Raw genomic sequence first — 23,788 nt, 5'->3', positions numbered from 1 at the left:
ATGTTTCTTTTGGTAAGCTCTCTTGGTCAGATAAAGATGTTCCAGGAATAGTCCCTGCCCTTGTGGTTTGGGGAGGCACAAGACAAGGTTAGAGGGACCTTCATTCTGAGGCTTACTTCAGGGGCTGCTTAGCTTTCAAAAGCGCCCAGCGTGCTCAGGTGCCATATTTTGAGGAATGATTTTCTATACCCCCAACATCATAAAACCACCTCATTGAAGCTTCAAGTGGTGCCTCATGGTTCCTTTCTGTGTTTTCTTTTTTTTTTTTTTTTTTTTTTTTTTTAGCCAGAGTCTGGCTGTGTCCCCAGGGCTGTAGTGCAGTGGCACAATCTCGGCTCTCTGCAACCTCTGCCTCCCGGGTTCAAGCGATTCTCCTGCCTCAGCTTCCCAAGTTGCTGGGATTACAGATGTGTACCACCTCGCCTGGCTAATTTTTGTATTTTTAGTAGAGATGGGGTTTCAACATGTTGGCTAGGTTGGCCTCGAACTCCTGACCTCAGGTGATCTGCCAGCCTTGGCCTCCCAAAGTGCTGGGATTACAGGCCTGAGTCACTGGACCCGGCCCCTTTCTAGGATTTTTAGAAATTCCAGAGAAATCTCATACAAAATCTAAAGAAAGCATCTACCGTTCTTGTGTTATTGCAATTTGTATAGTATCAGGGTTAATCTGAGACTGATGAAGATGCTGAGAACAGTAAGTTTAAAGAACTTTGATATAGAACAATATTTTACTTTGCTATTGTTCTGTCTTTTAGAACCAAAAATAAAGCCCTTCTTAGTAGGTGACTCAGCTTCCTGCAACCTCGCTGGGGAAATTTCTCCAAATATTAATGCATGCCACGTAAGCCAGGTTCACTTGCTGGCCCTGGATGTTTATTCTGGCCCCCAGTAATATTTATTTTGTGTCTGGTAGAGCCTCACACCTCAAAGTGGAATGCTCCTGAAGTTTCTACCTGGCCTCTCATCCCAGTGTTGTAATGGACACTTGGGGAAGGAAACTCCCCAGGGACTCTGGAGATGCCAAGACTCTGACGCTTTTGCAGCAGGTGGGCGTCCCGTGAGGAAGAGTGGCTTGGAGGAGGGGAGATGGGCTCTCCTGTTGCAGGTATTAGAAACAGAGAAAGCAGGAGGAAGAGGAATTGCAAATAACCAGGCATGAGGAAGACGTAGGGAACAGTGCTACAGAGGATTGGATTTGTATGAATTATTTTTAAAACAAAACAAAACAAACAAACCCCCAAACGGCCAGGCGCAGTGGCTCACGCCTGTAATCCCAGCACTTTGGGAGGCCAAGGTGGGCGGGTCACCTGAGGTCACAGGAGTTAGAGACCAGTCTGGCCAACATGGCAAAACCCCATCTCTACTAAAAATACAAAAATTAGCCAGTCATGGTGGTGCGCGCCTGTAATCCCAGCTATTTGGGAGTCTGAGGCAGGAGAATCTCTTGAACCCGGAAGGTGGAGGTTGTAGTGAGCCAAGATCATGCCACTGCACTCCAGCCTGGGCAACAGAGTGAGACTCTGTCTCAAAAAAGAGAACAAAACAAAACAAAAAACCCTCCAAACAAAAGGTTATCATGAAAGGGAAATGCAGCTGACCCTTGAACACACACGAGTTTGAACTGTGCCGGTCCACTTACAGAAGGGTTTTCTTCCACTTCTGCCACCCCTGAGACAACCAGACCAAGCCCTCCTCTTCCCCCTCCTCCCCAGCCTCCTCAATGAACAGACAATGATGAGGAAGACCTTTATGATGGTCTACTTCCACTTAATGAATAGTAAATATATTCTCTCTCATGATTGTCTCAATAGCATTTTCTTTTTTCTAGCTTATTTTATTGTAAGAATACAGCACATGCTATATGTGACACACAAAATATCTGTTAATCAGCTGATTACATTATTGGTAAGGCTTCCAGTCAACAGTAGGCTTTTTGTAGTTAAGTTCTGGGGGTGGTCAGAAATGATACGTGGATTTTTGACTGCTTGGGGTATTGATTGTTCAAGGGTCAACTATATAAGCTTGTAATGTGAGGGAAGAGACTAAATTCTGGTAGAGACTTGAAAAATAGTAGCAGTTTTTTCCCCTTGGCTTTCTGTGGTTGAACGTTTACCAAATGCATTGGAAGGGCCGTTGTGATCTGAGGCCGCAGCTTTTTGATCTAGAAGAGACCTGACTGATGATCCCTCAAGGGGCCCTTGGACCAAATGCAGCTCCTCTTGGTTTAGCAAACCTGAGATCATTTAGTCATCCCCTTCTCCCTCCTATCTTTCAAACCAAAAAATAATTTTAACAAAGCTTTATGTAATTAGCAAGCAAACATTACTGTCAGGACGATTGTCTTCTGCCAGGAGTTGGGCTAAACAAGGAAAAGCTGAGGTCATGGGCTCCAGGTGGAGCACCTGCCATGAAAGGAAAACTGAAAGGCGCCTGTCATCCGTGCCCAGTGTGTGGGCCTGGCATGGCTTCCCTGGCTTTATTCATTGGGAGAATCTGAGAACCATTGTGTGAGTCGCAGAAGTAATCAAGAGTGTGGCCTTTTTTCTTCCTTCTGCCTATAACTATCACCACTTTGGAGGATGCTTGGAAGAAGTGGAAGAAGCCAAGTGCTGACACTGAGTTTGTTTAGTGTTGCCTAGTGACCAGGCCATGAATACTCACTGAAGATAGGTGCTGAGGGCTTTCTGATTTAAGGGCATCTCTGAGAGGCCCCAACTGACCTGGTGTGTTTACCCTACCGATTGTACTCTGTGACTGATAAGGCTTCACAAATGGTTTCCAAAGCTTCAAGACACTGAAGGGTGTTTCTGAGTGTTGTTTTTTTTGTTTGTTTGTTTGTTTTTTGTTTATTTTATTTTATTGAAGTTTCAGCATTCAGTATCAAAACCGGACTTGAGAATTCCACAAATGCCTGAAAATGGAAATTTCCTTACATTGTTAAATTGCCCAGAACTCAGTGGATTCCTACATTTTGAAGAGTTGCAGAGATGTGTGCTGAAAATGAAAACGGTTCTAGGAGAGGGTCATAATTTGTGATGGTGTAAGTTTTTGTAGCTGTCGTTGGAACCATACCTTAGGATATATTCAATTATCAAGTGACCCTATGAGTTTGAGTCGTTTTGAAAAGGAATGATACCTGTGGGGCATTGGTTCCAGGACCCCCATGGGTACCAAAGTCTTTGGATGCTCAAGACCCTGATATCCAGTGGCATGGTATTTGCACATAACCTACGAACATCCTCCCGGATGCTTTATTTTATTTTAGTTTAGTTTTTTGAGACAGAGTCTCACTCTGTCGCCCAGGCTGGAGTGCAATGGCACAGTCTCGGCTTACTGAAACCTCTGCCTCCTGGATTCCAGTGTTTCTCCTGCCTCAGCTTCTGAAGTAGCTGAGATTACAGGCATGTGCCACGATGCCCCGCTAATTTTTGTTTTTTTAGTAGAGCCGAAGTTCCACCAGGTTGGCCAGGCTGGTCTCTAATTCCTGACCTCAGGTGATTTGCCTGCCTCGGCCTCCCAAAGTGCTGGGATTACAGGTGTGAGCCACTGCTCCCAGCCTCCTCCCTTACTTTAAATCATCTCTAGGTTACCTATAATAACTCATACAATACAAATGTTATGTAAATAGTTGTTATACTATATTGTTTAGGGAATAATGACAAGAAAAAAGTCTGTACATGTTCAGTACAGATGGAATTTAGTTTTCTTTTTCTTTCTTTTTTTTTTTTTTTGAGACAGGGTCTTGCTCTGTCGCCCAGGCTGGAGTGCAGTGGCGCGATTTCGGCTCACTGCAACCTCTGCCTCTCGGGTTCAAGCGATTCTTCTGCCTCAGCCTCCCAGGTAGCTGGAATTACAGGTGCCTACCACCATCCCTGGCTAATTTTCATATTTTTAGTAGAGAATGGGGGTTTCACCATGTTGGCCAGGCTGGTCTTGAACTCCTGACCTCAAATGATCTGCCCCCACCCCTCGGCCTCCCAAAGTGCTGGTATTACAGGCATGAGCCACCACGTCCAGCCCAGGTACAGTTTAAAAACAATTTTTTCGACCTGCAGTTGGTTGAATCCGTGGATGCAAAACTCACTGATAAGGAGGGCTAACTCTGTAATTGAGCCAAGAGCAAACCTTGTTCACAGGAAGAATGCAACATCCCTACAGTTTTGGGGAACCACTCTTTGAATCCCCAAAACCCCCTAAGAGATACGTGGCTTAGTGGTAGAATATACCTGTGGGTACCGCAGCTGACTTGTTAGTGGCTATGCAGGAAGATTGTTGCCAAATCCACCGATAGCCTGCATACCTTGGGTAAGTCCCTTGCAAGTTCAGCAGCAACTCAGCCCCTTTAAGGATGTTCTAGCTGCCTTCCCCATGAATTCAGCATCCCGTGTGGGTGGCCTTCCAGGGACCACAGCTGTTGCCTCATCATGTTTCCCAGAAAGTTCTGTAGCCTGCTTTCCGCACAGCCTGCTCCTTCACCCCCCAAGATAGCTTCCCAGGGAATTTGTTGGCACCCAGAGGACAGTCCCCTGCCTGCTAGCTTTGGCCAACTGATCATGGACAGTCTGGCCTAGGGCAGTCCAGCCAGCTTCTCCACCATCCAAGGAGCTGCTCCATACCCTACCCTTCATTACTTGTAACTGGGCAGCTTATAAGGAACGGAAATCTGTTTCTCACAGTGTGGGAGGTTGGTAAGTCCAAGATCAAGGCACCAGCAGATTTGGTATCTGGTGAGGGGTTTCTGATTCACATACGGTGTCTTCTCGCCATGTCCTCACATGCGCTTGTATGAACTCTTTGTGTATTTAGAAGAGTAAGCCTTTAGAGAATCTTCTCGTGACTACAGTAATAGGGTCAAGTACTTACTAGGTGCCAGATACAGTGTTTAGTATGTTTCGTGTATGTGTTACCTAATTTAAACATCATGATATCCTTGACACAGGATATCTGGTAGTGATGAATTTAGTCAGTCCTACTGTCAAAGTTCAGCACAGCCACTTCTTCCTGTGACCATTGGCAAACTACCTCTTGCATCTGAGCCTCAATTTCCTCTTCTGTATATAATGAGGATAGTAATTGTCCCTACCTTCTGCTGTTGTTGTGAAGACTGAGATGGTACATAAACAACATCAAGCCAGTAAAAAGTGCTCGCTCAATGTCAGTTGCTGCTGTAGTCATCTTTTCTTCTTCCTGGATTAACTTAGGCTTATTTTGCAGTTTGACATACATTACACTATGATGGTAAGGTAAAGTGCACGCATCGTTCTCCATTCTGATAACAAAAGTTGCTGGGTCCTTCGTCTAAGTGTTCCCCACTCTGAAGTCTTTCCCAGTCCTGTGAATCAGTATGAATCTCTCCTTCTCCGAACTCCACCAGCATCTCTTGTAAATTTCCTTGGGGACCTCATCCTACAGGACTGTAGTTCTTTGCACACCTGGCCTCCCCTGTGGACACTGGGATCCTCCATGGTGGAGGCTGTGCCCTCAACTCTCAGACCCCTGCATCTTCTTCAGTCCTCACCCACAGTAAGGTCTCAGTAGTTAGCTACTCAGTGAAATAATGCACTTTATTTTGAAGATCAAGTTTATGTTCAATTTGAGAATGATTAGCTTCTGTTTTGCTAGATAGCACACACACAAACCATTCTTCATATGTGAGTTAAGATCATTTTGAAAGGAAAAAGCTGTTTTTCTTATGTTCTTAATCTAGGAACTGTGCACATTTCTTAAATCCTAAGGATACTGGCACCACGTAGTAGGTTGTTGGAGTATACAAACGTGCTGGAAGCTGTGGACTGTTCTACTTGTTGCTCAGTATTTGTTAACATCAAGTGAATTTTTCACATGTGTGAAACTTCTCAGTGCCTTCCACCTTCGTGCTCTGTTTCCATGGATGGCAGTGCTGCTAGAGATAAGACCCAAACAAAACCAGTTACCTGGCTCTGTGTGACGTGGACAGTCTGGGGTACAGTTAGAGTTGATAATGGAGGCTTAATAGTCTGCTGTACATTATTTCTTTCTTTGTTTTTTTTTTTTTGAGACAGAGTCTCACCCCATCGTCCAGGCTGGAGTGCAGTGTCTCAATCTTGGGTCACTGCAACCTCCACTTCCCAGGTTCAAGCGATTCTGCTGCCTCAGCCTCCTGAATAGCTGGGACTACAGGCGCGTGCCACCACGCCCCACTAATTTTTTATATTTTTAGTAGAGACGGGGATTTACCATGTTGGCCAGGATAGTCTCGATCTCCGGACCTTGTGATCCGCCCACCTCAGCCTCCCAGAGTGCTGGGATTACAGGCGTGAGCCACTGCACCCAGCCTGTTATTTCAAATTCTCTGGCAAAATGATCTGACCACCGAAAGCTGTGACATACTAGCCAAGAAGCCTGCTGCACCAGGCTGGTGCCAGGGATGGGTGCTGAGGACAGGGGCTTGGCATCTGCAGTTGTTATTCTGAGTGTCCAGGCAGATAAAAGCAGGTGGAGCTGGGGCCTGTGTGGAATTCCAACCAGGAGAGAGTTTTCAGGGGAAGCCAAAGAAGCCACATCTGTGTTCAAGCCCTGGGGATGATTTTAGGACAAAAGTAGAACTTGAAGATAAGCAGGCAAGGAGCTAGGTGAGGGCAGTCTGAGAAGTAAGGGTGTTAAGAGACTGGGGTGCCCACAGCAACTTCTCGTTGGAGTCCTGGCCCCTGTGGTGCATGGTGCGTGGGTTGGTTTACAGACCTGCAGCTCTCTGTGGGACTTGGAGCAAATCTGTTAAACTCAGAGGGCTTCTGACTTACTAGTTGATGTTTGGACTGGATGCCTTCCAGGTTCCAGTCTAGCTCGAACATGCTGTTACTTGGGTTCATTTTATTACTTTGATAAGCATTTAACGTTTACATTTTTAACTTGCATTTTTATATTTGAGGATCTTTTCCTAGCTGGTGTTTGAAGTGCATTTCTGATATCCACATAGCCATGCTACAAGCTAATGATGCTAAACTAACTTTTGTAGCAGTTTGCTATTTACAGGAGTTTGGTTAAGGAACTCAAATTACATTCACTTAATATTGTGCGACACTATATAAAAATGTTCACATCAGGAAATTAATGTCTTTCATAAAAGTATGCCGCTTAGTTCATTAATTAAAAATAGCGTTTTTATCTTGCTCATTTAGGAAAGATGAGTTCTGGCATAAAGAAGCAGTCCCTGCTTTGGGGAGGAATTAGCCTGGGGGCAAAGAGTAAGGGCCCCAGAAGTGGGTTCCCAAGTTCACATCCCAAGTCTGCCGCTGGTTAGACTCTGGGTACATCGCATAACCTCCCTGAGCATTAGCATCCTCATTTGTAAAATGAGGATAAACCCATCTAGGGCCATTGTGAAGATTACTCGAAGTGTACATTTAAAACTGCAAGCCCAGTGCTGATATGGGCCTGCGCTATCAGTGTGGCCTTTGCGGGGGATGAGACATTTAGAAATACGGTGTTTTTCTTTTCTTTTGCTCTTTGAGACAGAGTCTCACTCTGTCGCCCAGGTTGGAGTGCATTGGCCTGATGTCAGCTCACTGAAACCTCTGCCTCCTGGATTCAAGTGATTCTCATGCCTCAGCCTCCCGAATACCTGAGATTACAGGTGCCCGCCAACATGCCTGGCTGATTTTTGTATTTCTAGTAAAGACTGGGTTTTACCATGTTGGCCAGGCTGGTCTTGAACTCCTGGGCTCAAGAGATCCACCCGTCTTTGCCTTGCAAAGTGCTGGGATTAGAGGCATGAACCACTGTCCCAGCCGGAAATACTGTACTTTGAAGCAAAGGAATTTCATATCATTATACGTCAGCAGATACAGTGGTCCCCTTATCCGTGGTTTCACTTTCTGTGATTTCAGTTACCTGCAATCAACTGTGGTCCAAATACATGTGAATGCAGCATAATAATATTTTTTGAGAGACCATATTCATAAAAGTTTAATTATTAATACAGTATATTATCATTGTCCTATTTATTGTTGTAAATTTCTTACTGTGCCTAATTTATAAATTAAACTTTATCATAGGTATCTACTTATAGGCAAAAACATAGTCTGTATAGTCTTCGGTACTGTCCTCAGTTTCATGCATCCGCTGGGGTCTTGGAACGCATGTCCCAGGGATAAGGGGGGAATGCTGTTCTTTGGAGTCTCTAGAATTTCTTTTCTTTTTTTTTTGTTTTGTTGTTGTTGAGACAGATTCTCACTCTGTCGCCCATGCTGGAGTGCAGTGGCACAGTCTCGGCTCACTGGAACCTCTGCCTCCCGGGTTCAAGCGATTCACCTGCCTCAGCCTCCTGAGTAGCTGGGACTACAGGCACCTGCCACAAATGCCTAGCTGATTTTTGTATTTTTAGTAGAGGTGGAGTTTCACCATATTGGCCAGGCTGGTCTCGAACTCCTGACCTTGTGATCCACCTGCCTCGGCCTTCCAAACTGCTAGGATTGCAGGTGTGAGCCACCGCGCCCAGCCCGGAGTCTCTAGAATTTCAAGTCAGCAGTAGAAGTGGTTGGTGCAGAGAGTTGAAGTTTTAATTGCAGTAGTGTCTTTCCCCAGTTGGTGTACATTTCACATCCTTGATTTGGTTAATTGACTTTCTAGAAGCCAGACATGGTGGCTCACACCTGTAATCCCAGCACTTTGGGAGGCTGAGGTGGGAGGATTGCTTGAGGCCAGAAGTTTGAGACCAGCCTGGGAAACATATCGAGACTCCCGTCTCTACAAAAATAAAGTAAAAGGTTAACATTTAGCCAGATGTGGTGCTGCATACCTGTGGTCCCAGCTACTTGGGACTCTGAGGTGGGAGGATCACCTGAGCCTGGGAGATTGAGGCTGCAGAGAGCTGTGATTAGGCCACTGCACTTCAGCCTGGGTGACAAACCAAGAGCCTGTCTCCAAAACAACAACAAAAAATTTAGTTCCTAGGTTTAAGTAGGGCAGTTTGAACAATAATGTGTCCCATCTGCAGCCAGGAGCTGTTTCTTGAGTACTCTCTGAGAAAGGGCAGGGTGCCCTGGGTATATGGATGAGAGAATGGAAGTCATCACTGCTTTTAGAGATGTAATGATCTAGTTGAAGAGAGATTACATCCAGGGCATGCAGAGTAATAGTGTTCCTTTAAGTATTGTGGTGATCCATTAGGTTAATTATGTGTTTTTGCTAGACTCGTTAGATAGTGTTGTGTCGTGCATCCGCTTCACACATACCTATCAGGGCAATCCCCTTACCCAGAGGAGGCTGGGCTGATCTTAGGCTGTTTGTGTTTTTAACACCTTTAGTCTACTGTGTTTCCACATCATTTATACAGGGCTTTGTTGAACAGTTGCTTTGGTCTGCTTGAGTCCCATCTGCCCCAAATCCTAATTATGAACACCTCCTTGGCAGCCCTTGCTTCGGTGGGCTCTGGGGACTCTGGCTCAGTCGTTGATATCTAGATAAAGATCCCTGGAGTCAGTCTGTTAAAAGGAAGGTGAGCAGAGCAGTGACAGATGCTGTCTTTGTCTAGTGTGGGCCTTCCTGCCATAACCATGAAAATTTTCTCCACGGTGACGCAGAGGAGGATTTAGGCATTGGAGCCGGCGCCCAGGCAATTCTGCTGTTCTTGGTTGCACATTTGTTCTCACACCCTTCGTTGCTTCACCTCTGCCCTTCTCCCCCTGCCCCCATCCCCGGGCAGTGCTGTCTTTGTAAAATGAGCCCATTTTTAGTGCACATCTCCCTAACACATTTTTCTCTCTCCTCCTACAGGGGAGTTGCTGAGTCAGCCCAGACCGGAAGGAGTGGCAGAGATCATTTGCCCCAAGAACGGCAGCGAGCGAGTGAATGTTGCCTTGGTTTACCCACCCACGCCGACTGTGATCAGCCCCTGTTCCAAGTGAGTTCTCAAAGTCCCTCTGGCCCCCGGACCTGGCTCCTGATCCCAGCTCCATAGATATGACAACAAAAATCCAGGTTAAAGTGCATCTGCACAAACCTTGCAAAGTCCTCCTGAACAGACATAATTCTTCTGGATGACATCAGCATCATGATTTATGCAGCAAAACAGGAACTTTTATTTCCTCTTTTTTGTGATTTTTTTTTTTTTACTTTAGCTAATAAAGTCAGAACATTTTTTAACAGCCTTTTTGAGATGTCATTCACATACCACAGTTCACTTACCTAAGTGTACAGTTCATTGGTTTTTAGTTTATTTGCAGGTATATGCAACCAAAAAACTTTTTTTTTTTTTTTTTTTTTTTGAGATGGAGTCTCGCTCTGTCACCCAGGCTGGAGTGCAGTGGCGCGATCTTGGCTCACTGCAAGCTCCGCCTCCTGGGTTCACACCATTCTCCTGCCTCAGCCTCCCGAGTAGCTGGGACTACAGGCGCCCGCCACCACGCCCGGCTAATTTTTTTGTATTTTTAGTAGAGACGGGGTTTCACCCTGTTAGCCAGGATGATCTCGATCTCCTGACCTCAGGATCCGCCCGTCTTGGCCTCCCAAAGTGCTGGGATTACAAAAGAAAATATTTTTTTGATGGGCAGTCTTAACTCTGTCATTGCAGAATTAAGTTGGCTCTCACATCAAAAAACAGTGCAGGCCCATTCCATGAGCAAAGCCTGCAGAAACTCAGTAATAGACTGTTTTTTGTTGCATGGTTCTGATTTTGGAGTCAGTCCCTGAAAATCAAGGGCTGTGCAGTTTGCCACCACCTTGCCCCAAAATGGACTTGAAGACAGAGAATGTACACATGCAAAGTAACTTTTAGATAGAACATTGGGTTACTACTATTCTAGATAACACTCATCCTGTTTGTTTGGGTTTTATGTGTGTGTGTTTTTTGTTTTGTTTTGTTTGTATTAAGAACCAAAGAGGCCACTTTTAAGCTGAGATGAAATGCCTGTTACCTCAAATCCTGAAAAGCAGCAGCCACAGATCTTCTTGGGTCAGATCTCATGATCTGGGTGATGTCAGCACCATGATTTCTCCAGCATAGTATTCATATCCATGCAGCAAACTCGACTTTTTCTTCCTAGCTGGCCACATGGAATTTTTTAATGAAAAAATTATGTATGAATCTAAGCCTGTTTTTAGGGAGGTTGGAAAGTGTGCCTTTGGGAATTGTGACCTGTCATCTCCTCTTGGGAAACTTGCTGTCCGGCTGCATTCCAGGCAGTGTGACGGGCGTCCGTCTCGCCCCTCACATGGCAGCTTTCCTGCCTTTGGTGTGCTCCCTGCAAAGCGAGGGTTCCCAGTGGCATTCTTACTCATTAGCTGCTGCAGTAGAAGTAGAGGGCACTCGGCTCAGTGCCCCGTTTCTCCAAACTGGGAAACTCATTACATAGAACATCCCTAATCTATACTTGCTGGAAAATTATCACTGAACACCCAAGGGAAACTGTTATCTAATGTTCTTGTATTCAGAGTACTATTTAACTATCATGTGCATAGTTTAATTTATCACTGACCCTAAGACATTGTGAATCTTGAAGTGCTTCTTAAATATTAAAATAGGATTACAGAATAACTGTTAAAAGTAATTGCACAATTACTTTTGCACCAACCGAATATTAACCTGAATATCCCCTGTCCTGAACATATCAAACAACAGAAATTTTATTGTTTCTTTTTTAATTTCTTTGAAATTGTACATATTGGTCCCTTTCTTTCAGATCCACCTGGGTGAGGATGGATAAGGGGATATTATATGTTGTCTTTTTCTTCTGTCTCTTTTTTTAATACCCCGTAAGTTCTTAAAGCTCAAGCGGATATTACAGAACCAGCAAGGTATGAAACAGAGGAAACAAAAATTCACTATACTTTTCATTGGCGTAAACTTTCCAGAGCCAAGAGAGACATGAACCTATTGTTTTGCCATAGCCACATGCCGTCGAATAGGTGCGATAGAGATAGGAGTTAAAATATCCATTTGCACTAGAAACCTTCCTGGCACCAAGCCAGCTTTATCAGTGTTTTCCCATGGGCTTCTTGTACTGCCGCAGAAAGACCACGTGTATACCAACCTGAAAAAAATGTTATCAGCCTCTCTCTCGACAGCGTATTGAACCTGAACGAACAAGCAGCCTAAAGTCATGGTTAAGCGGCGGTACATGGCGCCAGACATCCAGATGCCGAGGAAGCCTCTTTAGGCATTGAACCACTTTTGACCTAGCTATCAGAATCATTTTATTTTGAAATAGGTTAAAAAAAAGTCTCATGAAATGGATGACAGCTTTGCAATATAATTCTCAACTCTAAATGAAGGAATGTTCTCTAAGTAGGGAAGTTTCATATTCCTGGCAAGACGTTTCTTGGAAAATTACCATATTTTAGTGCAGCTGCAAGGGGTAAATGATCTCTTGTGTGACTTTATAGAAAAGCACACGTAGATGCGAAGCCTGTGCTCGAGCTGCCCAGTGTTCCCCCACCTTCACCGCCTTAAGCACCCACAGTTTACATCCATGAACACATGGACAAAAACAAACTCATGTGGAGGCCGGGCCAGGCTCCGGGGAAGGTCCCATTCATGGGTGGTTGACAGTGGATTGGAAGCGGGAGATTTGGGGGGATCGATTAGGATAGCTGGCAAAGAATCTGTGGTTAAGTCAACACAGCTTGGGCCTGAGCCTGAGACTTGGGGTCTCAGCAGGCACCAGACATTGGAAGTCCGGGGCTATTGCACTGGCTTTCAACTCCAGCCAAGGTAACTTAAGCAGGTCACCATAGAGGTCAGGCTTTTTTTTTTCTTTTTTGACAAAGGGTCTCACTCTGTCACCCAGGCTGGAGTGCAGTGGTGCGATCTCAGCTCATTGCAACCTCCACCTCCAGGGTTCAAGTGATTCTTCTGCCTCAGCCTCCTAAGTAGCTAGGACTACAGGTGCACACCACCACACCTAGCTAATTTTTTGTATTTTTTGGTAGAGACGGGGTTTCATCATGTTGGCTGGGCTGGTCTCGAACTCCTGACCTCAAGTGATCCATCTGCCTCAGCCTCCGAAAATGCCAGGATTACAGGCATGAGCCACCGTGCCCGGCCAAGGTCAGGCTTTCTTAATCAGACCTGTTAAGTTAGAATTTCTCAGGGAAGGGACCAGGCATGAGTCACTAAAAAACAGAAGAAGCCACCCAGATGAGTCTAACGACTTTCTGATGGTTCAGTTCCAGTCCATGCCTCTAAGGGTGGGTTCCCTGGCCAGTGGGGCCTTAGGACTGCTCTGTGGTCAATACCTGCTCTGCAGCACAAAGGCAAAACTGTCCATGCTATCTGCTCTCAGCCTCAGCACAGTGCCTCCCACTCTCAGGTAAGGTGAACATATCACTCACTGTTCAAATCAGAAGAGGATTGAGAGTGATGGGACGGCTGTCAGTCATGTTGGGATGATGGGTGCCCTAGAGAAAGCTCCCAGGTAGACCAGAATAATTACCCTTGGTGATTGCTGGCTTTTGTGGGGCTTAGGTGGCTGATCTAGATCTCATGATGGTTTTTAAAAAGACATTCCAAGCTCTTCTTTGGCTGGTTTAGCCCTCTCCTTTATTGGTCAAATCAGAGACTTGTCATTTAACTGCCTGTCTTTGACTAATGGTGCTGCAATGCTTTCTTTATAAAGAAGAAACTGTAGATGACTGTTACCTGATTGGCCTTTTTTAAATGAATTCCAAGCTTTTCTAAACAATTTGTAGACATTTTATTTCCCCATGGGGAGAGACAGAGAATAAGAAGTAGGTAGTGATTTTTTTTTGTTTTAACAACATGATTTACTCTTATAACTTGTCTCAGTGGATTGGTGGTTGAGGTCTCCACCATCGTTTCATTGGGAAGAGGTTTCAGGAACTGGATGAAATGCCTCCCCTTCTGCACCTCACCCTCCAGGGAGAAACAGGAGCTGAGTGGCTTCTTCTCCCCCTTGCTGATTATCAGATAGAAATGTGAGTCATTTCCATGCTTTGAATATCTTGAGATGATTTTCAAGGATATCTGCATTTAAGATGAGGTGAACATTCACCTAGTAGCAAATTTGCCTGGGTTGCTCTGAAAAATTCTGGCCTCCTCAAGGATACAGATTGTGACAGATACATTTTTAAAAGCTTTATTGATGTATAATTTCCATACCAGAAAATTCACCTGTGCAATGATTACTAACGTATTTACAGAGTTGTATTTATACAACCATCACCACAATCTAATTTTAGAACGTTCCTTCACCCCAAAAAGAAATCTCCTGCCTATTTGCAGTTAACTTGTGTCTTATCCAACACCTAGTTCATGCAGTCAGTAAGTTTTTTTTGTTTGTTTTTTTGGTTTTTTTTTTTTGAGATGAAGTCTCACTCTGTAGCCCAGGCTGGAGTGCAGTGGCGTGATCTTGGCTCACCACAGCCTCCGCCTCCTGGGTTCAAGCAATTCTTCTGCCTCAGCCTCCAGAGTAGCTGGGATTATAGGCACACGCCACTGCACCTGGCTAATTTTTTATTTTTTGTATTAGTAGAGAAGGAATTTCACCATGTTGACCAGGCTGGTCTTGAACTCCCGACCTCAGATAATCCGCCCGCCTTGGCCTCCCAAAGTGCTAGGATTACAGGTGTGAGCCACGCGCCCGGCCAATAAATATTTTTAGTGTCACTTTCAGGAATGGTTTTGCTGGCTGGTGTGTTAGTATGAAGCAGATTTCTGAGCTTTTTGTTTTTTGTTTTGTTTGGTTTTGTTTTGGGACAGAGTCTCACTCCTTCACCCAGGCTGGAGTACAGTGGCATGATCTCGGCTCACTGCAACCTCTGCCCCCTGGGTTCAAATGATTCTCCTGTTCTCCCTGCCGAGTAGCTGGGACTACAGGTACATGCCACCATGCCTGGCTAATTTTTGTATTTTTGGTAGAGATAGGGTTTCACTGTGTTAGCCAGGATGGTCTCGATCTCCTGACCGTGATCCGCCTGCCTCGGCCTCCCAAAGTGCTGGGATTACAGGCGTGAGCCACTGCGCCTGGCCGATTTCTGAGTTTTAAAGAGGTTCTCATAAACACGTTATCCTTGGCACAGTTCAGTATAAAGGCAGTGGCTTGTCTTGCTCCTGCCACTGCCAGCCCCCTATTTCCTGGATGGTGGAGAGGAGCGGGAGCTGCTTGGAGGGCTCCTCCTTTAGAACTTCTTCATGGCAGCCTAATTAGGCCCTAGATATTTCAGGGGTACTGAGCCTTGACATTAGGAGTCAAAAGATAGGGCAAACATATACTTCCCGTGGGCAAGGTAGGAAGCAAGTAGATCGCATTATCTTTTAAAGCTTTTATTTGTGAATTCCTGTCTCTGTCCAGCTACTCTTCAGGTTGAGACCCAATATTCCAATTCCCAGGGAGTGTGAGCTTCTCTGGACAAATGGCAGCTTGCTGGTTGCGTTTCATTTCTAGGGTTCCTGCAGAATGCTTCTCTTTCTCCTTCCAAAGAGCTTTAGAGCAAATCCGTCCTCCACCAAACTGAAGACTTTGATAACCTGCCAGATAACCCAGTTTATCTACTGATTTTTGTGTCAAAGACCAAGCAAATTCAACAGGTCATCATATGAAAATGTTTTACCTTGAGGCATTACTGGAATGCGACCCACATTCTAACATGTGGTTTCTTAATGGACTGACCCTTGAATATACAGGAAATGGGCATGTGTCACTCTTATTTCCTGACGGTTGACGTTTCTCCTGCAGCGATACCGTATCTGTCTTTGCTCCGATATGTGGGGAATGGTGGGAGTTCTGAGACTGAAGAAGTTAGTTCATTCTGATTTTGGCTGATCATGTGTTAACAGAATTAGCAAAAAAAAAAAAAAAAAAAAAAAAAAAAAACGGGTGGGGTGGTGGTTTGAAAATGGTTGAGCTAAGCTTTCTCCTTTTTTAGGAAGTACTAATAATAATAGAGGGGAAGGCTGAGTTATTGCATTTCGAAATACCCTTTTAAAATCTTGGATTATTGCCCCTATACTGTAGAGTTCCCATTCAAGCAAGATCCCCACTAAATTCCAGTTACTTGCTGTTTGTAAGTATTCTCAGAAGTACTGTGGTTACTTTGCACAGGAATTTTGGCAGTAACATCGTTTTGACATAAAGACATTTAAGACCAGTTGCAGTAGCCTTTCATAAAAAGCAGGATGAAGTCTGTAGCCTTTATATCACCAAATAAACAGGCCATGTATGCCTAACAGCACACAAATTAGCATGAACTTGATAAAATATTTTTAAAAAGCAGTGGCGTGATATGAATTAGGCTTCATCACAATGGAGAATTTTTCACTGACCACAGAATTTTAAAATGTAGAGGGTGAGGATGGGATGGTATTTTATAAGAAAAGGCCACATGTGGAGGTTGCCTGTGGGGTGTTTCACATTGATTTGCATTGACTTGTTTTGTTCTATGCAAGGAGTGAGGCAGCTCTTTGCCTTGCTGTTTTAACAAGCTAGGAGGAATTGTGTTTCTTTAATTATTTAGTCTCCCGTCAGCCACATTGATACTGGAATTTTTCCCTCTCTGCTTAGGTATCTTCATACTTTCTTGGAAAATTAAGTGGAAAAGATAGTGCTTCTTTTCCTTATGCCATCATTTTTACTGTACCCAAACTGTGACTTTAGGAGCACCAATTTTTAAGGGTAAGTCTCCGTGAAACAGAGAGAATTTCTTAAATAGGTAAGGCCCTCTTGAGGACTCAGAGAGATTAGGGGGGATATGGGGGTGTTGGGATGAAGAGATTTTGGAGAACAGGAATCCTAGACAAACCTTATACATCTCTAGAATCAAGTTGCATATGGGAATTAGGAAGAAGGGAACTGCTTGATTCTTTTGCTTAATTTACTATGATATTGCATAGACAGTGATCTTAGATCCTTGTTCAAAAAAGGAAGTCATTTTTAAAAAATGTTAATATTATGCAGAAATAAAACATCAAGTGGGTCCACACCTTCAGGAACTACACAGGAAAGTACCGGGATGGTCACAAGTAGGGAAAGGGAGGGATTGGGGGCAGGAGGGGAGAGGGGAGGAACGGGCAAGGCCGGGTAGGCAGGTCTAGGACAGGCTTATTTGAATAATCTCAGTGGCCCTGGGGCAGAGGGGTTGCCTTAGTCGTCTGGCACCTGGCTCAGGGGTGATTAGGGCAGGTGGATGGTGGCCTGGAGTGTGAGAGCCAGTAAAGGAGGTGTTCCAGGTGTGGGTTCAGGATTAGTTGGTTTGTATTTGAAGAGTATACTCCGGGCAAATTGTTTTACCATCTCTAGGAATTGGCTAATCCTAGGAGGGGCAGTCCCTCCAGAGTTTGCAAGGTCCGGAGTAGGAAAGCACCAGAATACAGAAAATAAAAGACATGGTTAATACAACATGCCATGGCTTCAGTTTCAGCCTAAGCGTTTCAGTACCTTGAGTCATAATTTCTTTGTTGCATCCTGGAAGGGCAGACTTCAATTCCCTAACCTGGGAGGACTCGGGGGCTGGGTGCCCCCCAGGCTGGACCCTCCCTTCAGCCCCAGACCTCTGTTTCCAGTGTCTCACCTGGCATCATCCCTGGATGTCTGTAGGCTTCACAGGTGTACAGCTGAATTTATTGCCTTCCTCCTGCAAAGTTCTTCCTCAGTCTGTGACCTGTCTTGGGTAACAGCGTAGCTTTGTACCATCGGCTCCAAGCTAGGAGTCCGTGAGCCTCAATGCCTTCCTCTGCTTTCTTCCCTATATGTAGTAATTCTCCAACACCTTTTATCCCATCTCATCTGTGTCCTGACGTGAATGAATTTGACCCACATCTTCAGCTTCAGCCTCGGGCTTCCCTCTAGGGCCCAACCCCCCCAGCCACCACTTCCCCCATCTCTGCCAAGGTTCCTGTGAGTGAGTCTCAGCTGGCTGCCTGCTCTCTTATCTTTTTGTCCTTCAAACCGACAATAATTGTCTTTTAACATCAGACCCCATCACATCTCTCCCTGTTGAAAAGCCTTGGCTTCCTGGTGATCACAGGCTCAAGTTCAAACTCCTAGCCGTGGCTCACAAGGCCCTGCACAATCAGACCCAGCCACTCTGCCAACACACAGATACTCCCTTACCATGGGAGGTCAACCGTGGTGGGCCGTGGCTGCGTCTCAGTCCGCTGGCTGGCTGCTGCCCTTCTCTCCTACCCAGTGAAGGCCCATTGGTCGCTGAGGCCAAGGTCATATGTCAGCTCCTCTGGGGAGCCTCCCCTAACCATCCTAACTGTAACCAGTCACTCTGTTCTTCATGTCTCCTCAATACTTTTTGTTTCTTTGTTTGAGACAGAGTCTTGGTCTGTCACCCAGGCTGGAGTGTATTGGCACAATCTTGGTTCACTGCACCCTCCGCCTCCCGGGTTCAAGCAATTATCCTGCCTCAGCCCCCCAAGTAGGTGGGACTGCAGGCGTGCACCACCACGCCTGGCTAATTTTTGCATTTTTAGTAGAGACAGGGTTTTGCCATGTTGGCCAGGCTGGTCTCAAACTCCTGACCTCAGGTGATCTGCCTGCCTCAGCCTTCCAAAGCAGTGGGATTACAGGCATGAGCTGCCGCACCTGGCTCTCCTCAATACTTTTTATATACCTCATTTGGTAATGATCTCATAGTATCTTGGCTACTTTTTACCTGTGGCTTTTTCATCACATCTGACCCATCATTCATTCAACAGATCTTTGTTGAGTAATTATCCTCTAGTAGGCATTGGGCCGGGTGTTGAGGATAGATAAAGAACTAAATCAAATCCTGCCCTCCAGAACCTAATAGCCTCTTTGGAGAAGATAGGAATCAAAGCCATAACCAGGCAAACTTATCAGAGTCTAATTATAATTGAAACATGGTACCTGCCGTGATAGGTGTATGAACAGAGTCTTGTAAGCACAGGGAAGAAAGAACTCTACCAGGAAGAATCAGGAAAAGTTCGAGGAAGTCGTATTTGAGATGGATCTTGAAGAAGGAGGACAAGTTTATGGAGCTAGAGAGGTGGGGAGAAACAGAGAAGGTTGGTGATTTTGATGGTTGTTTTCTCTAAGATCCCAAATGTGGAAAAAGGCATATAGATGTGAAACAATTTTCAAGCTGGTTGAACGGTGGGATTTTCCCTCTAGGTGTCCTTGATTAGGTATTCTTGCGTTTCTCAGTCTTACGTGTAGCCCGGGGAGCAGACTGTCTGCATTTCTGAAGGTCTGTCAGATTCAGTGGGAAAATGTTTATGTAACACATCTCCCACATGAACCCAAAACTCACACCACCAAAGTTAGCTGCTAGGTTGAGATGTGTGTTTTTACACTAGCATCCTCCTTACAGTTAGATTGATTATATTATTAGTTGAATTTGAGGCAGTTTTCAAAACCCTCTCTTCTGGGAGTTTACTATATTAATAGGCATTCAAAAAATTCTCGTGGCAGAGTGCCTTAGAAATGTGAAACTCTTTCCTAGGGCTCCAAATATCCAACTTCTCTTTGAGCTTTGGAGTCAGATCACCCTAGTGAAAGGCCTGGCTCTGTCACTCGCTAGTATGCACCCTTGGGGAAGTTATTTCATCTTTTGGAACCTTAGTTCCCTTCTTAGTAAGATGCTGAGGCCGGGCGCAGTGGCTCACACCTGTAATCCCAGTACTTTGGGAGGCCAAGGTGGGCGGATCATGAGGTCAGGAGATCAAGATCATCCTGGCTAACATGGTGAAACCCCGTCTCTACTAAAAATGCAAAAAATTAGCCGGGTGTGGTGGCGGGCACATGTAGTCCTAGCTACTCGGGAGGCTGAGGCAGGAGAATGGCGTGAACCCAGGAGGCGGAGCTTGCAGTGAGCCGAGATTGCGCCACTGCACTCCAGCCTGGGCAACAGAGCGAGACTCTGTCTCAAAAAAAAAAAAAAAAATACTGAGTAAGATGGAACTTACATGGTGGGATTATTAGGAGTTGAAGATAAATAATGCACTAGAGTGAACAACCTAATTCCTGGCATGTAGTTAGTAAATGAGAGGTTTTTGGTTTTTTTGGTTTGTTTTGTTTTGTTTTGCTTTGCTTTGCTTTGTTTTGGTGATGTCGTTATTATCATGCTTGAATGAGCCCATGACTGAATCTTGTATGGACTGGAGAAGTGTTTAGGCAGATGCTGAATTATCAGTGTCCATGAAATCAGTGTCTCTCCTAATGAGAGATGGGGGATTGGAGGAAACGAATCGTAACTCCTTTTTCCTTTCCTTTCAATGTCTTTGTATATTTTATTAAAAGTTGCTAAAAAAAAAAAAAAACACTTTCAAAAACATCCCATCACATGTCATTGTAGGGAAGCAAAAATGAGAAAAACACTTGATATTTTTTCCTCTAACCATTTTATCGGAACTGAATCCCGCTTTATTTGCTGAGGCTGCAGTAGTTTATTCATTCTATATTGATCAGACTCCAGATTTTCATGGACAACTTAACTTATAACATTTTAAGTAAAATCATGCATTTTAGGCGGACAGACATCTCACTTTTTAGTATATATTCCTTCTTCTAGAGGATTATTTGGTGTGTGTCTGCGTGTGACCGTGTGTGTTTATTGAAAAGAAACAGTTCCGTGTTTAGAGTTTTGGGTTGTTAGTTAGAGGTCTAGTTAAGCTATAAAATTACAGTGGAATAAGTGATGACAGCCAGTTAGTACAGTTCCCTCTTTATAGCTGAACTGAGCTTAACACACCAACAGAAATGTTTGGCAAATAGACTGCTAAAATGACTCTTTCCTTTGTGGGGACATTAGTTGCCTGACATTTACATGTTTATAATGAGTCCTGGAAGTAGAAATGAAAATATGTGCAGAAAATAGATTTCTATCATCACTTCCTTTTCTTATTGAGGGTAGCATTGTCCAGTACCTTTTTGTCATCTCTGTGCTTTCTTCTTGTCCACCCATACAGGAAGAATGTTGGTGAAAAGCACAGAAACCAGTGACGTTTGTGGCTGTGGAATTTCCATGGAGAAAAGAGAGTATCTGAACACCTGGACCATCTTTTGCACCTGGCAGACCCTCTGCACTCACCCCAGCGTGTTCTGTGAACTTGAGTGACAACGCGTGCTTGCAGGGTGCTTTTTGGAAGACTGGGGAAGAGGTGGGGAGGGGGTGGTGGGGGGAAGCATGGACGAGAACATGGAGCAAATGTTTTACAACCTGAACCTCAGAACTGTGATCCTCCAAGGAGCGCGCTACTTGAAGAAAAGAAAAAAAAAAAAAAGTCGAATGGCTTCTCAGGGATTTTGTTTTCCGTGCACATATAAGCCATAGTTACAGTACAGGTGGCAGTATTTAGAGCACTCAGATTTCAGTTCTGTTAAATGTGAAAGAGGGATCGACTGACGTTCATTGCTGTTCCATAACTAGTGTAAAATATGTATATGTTTATCTTTATTTTTATAATATGCAAATACATTTAAATTTATACAGTTTGAAGCTTCTAGCGTTAGTTCACACTGGGTGCAATATTCTGCATGAGAACTGTGCCAAGATGGGGCTGATTTCTTATTTTAGTATAAGACTTTTTTGTTTTTTCTTTATTCTTTAATCCTCTTCACATTAAAAAAAAAATCTCTCTGTTAGCCCATGGATTAAGTGTTGGTTCATAGAGATTGCCAATAATCAGAAAGAACCTTAAATGTGCATTTAAGACAGTGTCCCTTCCCTTCTTTTCAATAAAGGTCCCTGCCTATATAAATCATCTGGCACGCTGGTGGGAAATCCTTTGCTCTTCCAACGTGTTATTAGTGCTGGGCAGAGATGGGGCACACTCAAGGGCCAAAGAGGACAAAAAGTCCATGCAAAACTTGAGTCTTTTAATGGCTTAAGATAATCAGGAGTCAGTTCTGAATCTTACAAAGTGCTCTGCTTAATAAGTACCTTACTTAGCGGAGCACTTTGCAAACATATTACTTATTAGCAGAGCTCTTTGTAGACCTTCCACATCTGGCTGTGAGATCTTAAGGTTGTGAATTTAGGCTCCAGTTACATTCATTGGAGAGCATAATCCCACACGGGTTATTTATAAATACAGAGCCTCTGATTGGACGGTCTCCTGCCAAGAACTAGTAAAATCCTTGTTTTAAAATCTTCACAAGGTAAAACTTAAAAAGCCAACCAAACAAATTGCTCTCCATTCTACTTTTAGTTGGGCCAAACAGCATATGCTACAGTAGTAACATGTTTTTCGGAGAGTGTAAAAAACTCTGTTTACATTTACCTCCTCCGTGGGTTGATCGAAAATGTATAAAACTGACTGCTTCTCGCCAGCGTCAGACAAGAAGAGTGAGTTGCTGGTACTCGCTACTCTTTTACTTCTTTTGTAAAGTATTGACTCTTGGAAGGCTACAGTATACAAAGTCTCAACATGTTTTTTAAAAGAAATAAGGAGCAAGCGACTGCCCTGCTAGAAATCACAAACCGATTTTTGTAGAATATTTTGTGCCCCAGGCATTAATTTCACTGACTCCAGAACCTGCAGTTCAGAGAATGATTTCTTATGATGATAAAAATCGAATGGGATCAGACGATGTTTGCATTTTTTTAGTACTTGAATAGGACACGTCAAGTTTGAGATTTCATTTTCTTTTAGAACACAGTCACAAGATTAATCTGGTGAATCCTTTTGTCACAGTTCTCGTGTGTGTGTGCGCGTCTCCGTGTGTGTGTGTGTGCATGTGTGTAAAACTGAATGGTCACATTTAATTGCTTTTTGGACCATTGAATAGTTGGGAAGTAAGAATTTTTTAATTGGCATGAGACGGTTCCTCAACTGTTAACCAACTTTGACCCGTCTTTAGAAAAAGGCTTATTTGTATGATTTTGGGCTAACTCCCCGGGGACCATATTAAATGACAAAAATGCTCCTTTGGGTGACACACCCTACAAAGTATTTGCTGTTATGAACATAAACGCCCACATTCTTAATATCTAATATTTTTGACCAGTGATGTTTTGTGCTGTCATCTGAACCCTAGAGAAGCAGTGTCAGAGGAAACCTTGGTGTCACATGTGTCTTAGCAAAAGGGTTACCATGATAGAGGGTCATGTGACCAAAAGATGCTCCAGAGAAGCTTGAGAATTTGTTTCAAGGTGGGAGGAGGGTTGGAGATACAAAAATCACTCTGCTCTACAGGACTCTTCAGCTGTCTATGCAAGAAATTCCGTTTTCTCTTTCAGCACCTGGAAAGACACAGCAGCCCACCGAGGCGATAGGCGATTCACTAAGCACAAGAGGAATGTTTTCTAAGCAAGGCGTCCCTTGCCTCTCAAACAAATGCCCTCCAAGTTTGTTAGGGTTTCTATTCCTGCAACTTGTGGTATCAAAACCACTTCCTGGAATTGTCAAAGCACTGCCAAAATAAATGTTTTTCCCCCTTCTAAGAAAAAAAAAATGACAGTGCTCATATTTGACACTTGTGTATTGGACTCTCTTTTGAATGAATAAAAAGGAAAAGGGGTTTGGTGTAATTCCTGATGGGGTGCGTGTTGTTTTTCATGCCATGGTTTGTGAATTTTAATTGTGGTTTCCCATTTCGTTGTTGTAACTGGGCAGAAATTAAAAAAGAAAAATCAATAAAAATACAAAGAAATGGTTAAACAGTTGTATTCCCAGAACTTAATTATTTCAGATTTTGTTCATTTGTTTTTACTTTTAATTCTATCAGTTAAGGAATGACTGTTTTATAGTTTTAGTCCTTAGTGGTACTGTTGGAGCTGTTGGTGGTGGTAGCTCTCATCTGTTTGGTCTCCGAAGAGAAAACTAAAGAATCCCTGTTTTAAAACTGCCTCTGTTTTCAGGCTGAGGATATAACTCTTGAAGATC

The 23,788-nt window shown here is 44.1% G+C and overlaps 1 protein-coding gene across 2 annotated transcripts in view; it reads left to right on the top strand.

Moving 5' to 3' along the window:
• The window catches only part of MFHAS1 (multifunctional ROCO family signaling regulator 1), a 110,046-nt gene extending 86,483 nt beyond the window's left edge, over positions 1-23,563 (top strand). Inside the window, exons 2-3 of one of the 2 annotated variants that reach the window (XM_034965633.4) lie at positions 9,754-9,880; positions 20,870-23,563. In XM_034965633.4, coding sequence (XP_034821524.1) covers positions 9,754-9,880; positions 20,870-20,903 — 161 coding nt within the window. In that variant the 3' untranslated portion in view covers positions 20,904-23,563. Of the gene's footprint in view, positions 1-9,753; positions 9,881-16,496; positions 16,608-20,869 lie in introns of those variants that run through there. The other variant, XM_063606642.1, reaches the window with a different exon arrangement.
• Positions 23,564-23,788: the final 225 nt, after the last annotated feature.

The sequence above is a fragment of the Pan paniscus genome, chromosome 7 (assembly GCF_029289425.2).
Source record: "Pan paniscus chromosome 7, NHGRI_mPanPan1-v2.0_pri, whole genome shotgun sequence".
Lineage (NCBI taxonomy): Eukaryota > Metazoa > Chordata > Mammalia > Primates > Hominidae > Pan > Pan paniscus.
Note: the sequence above shows the minus strand (reverse complement) of the source record. Positions and strands in the feature narration are given on the sequence as shown.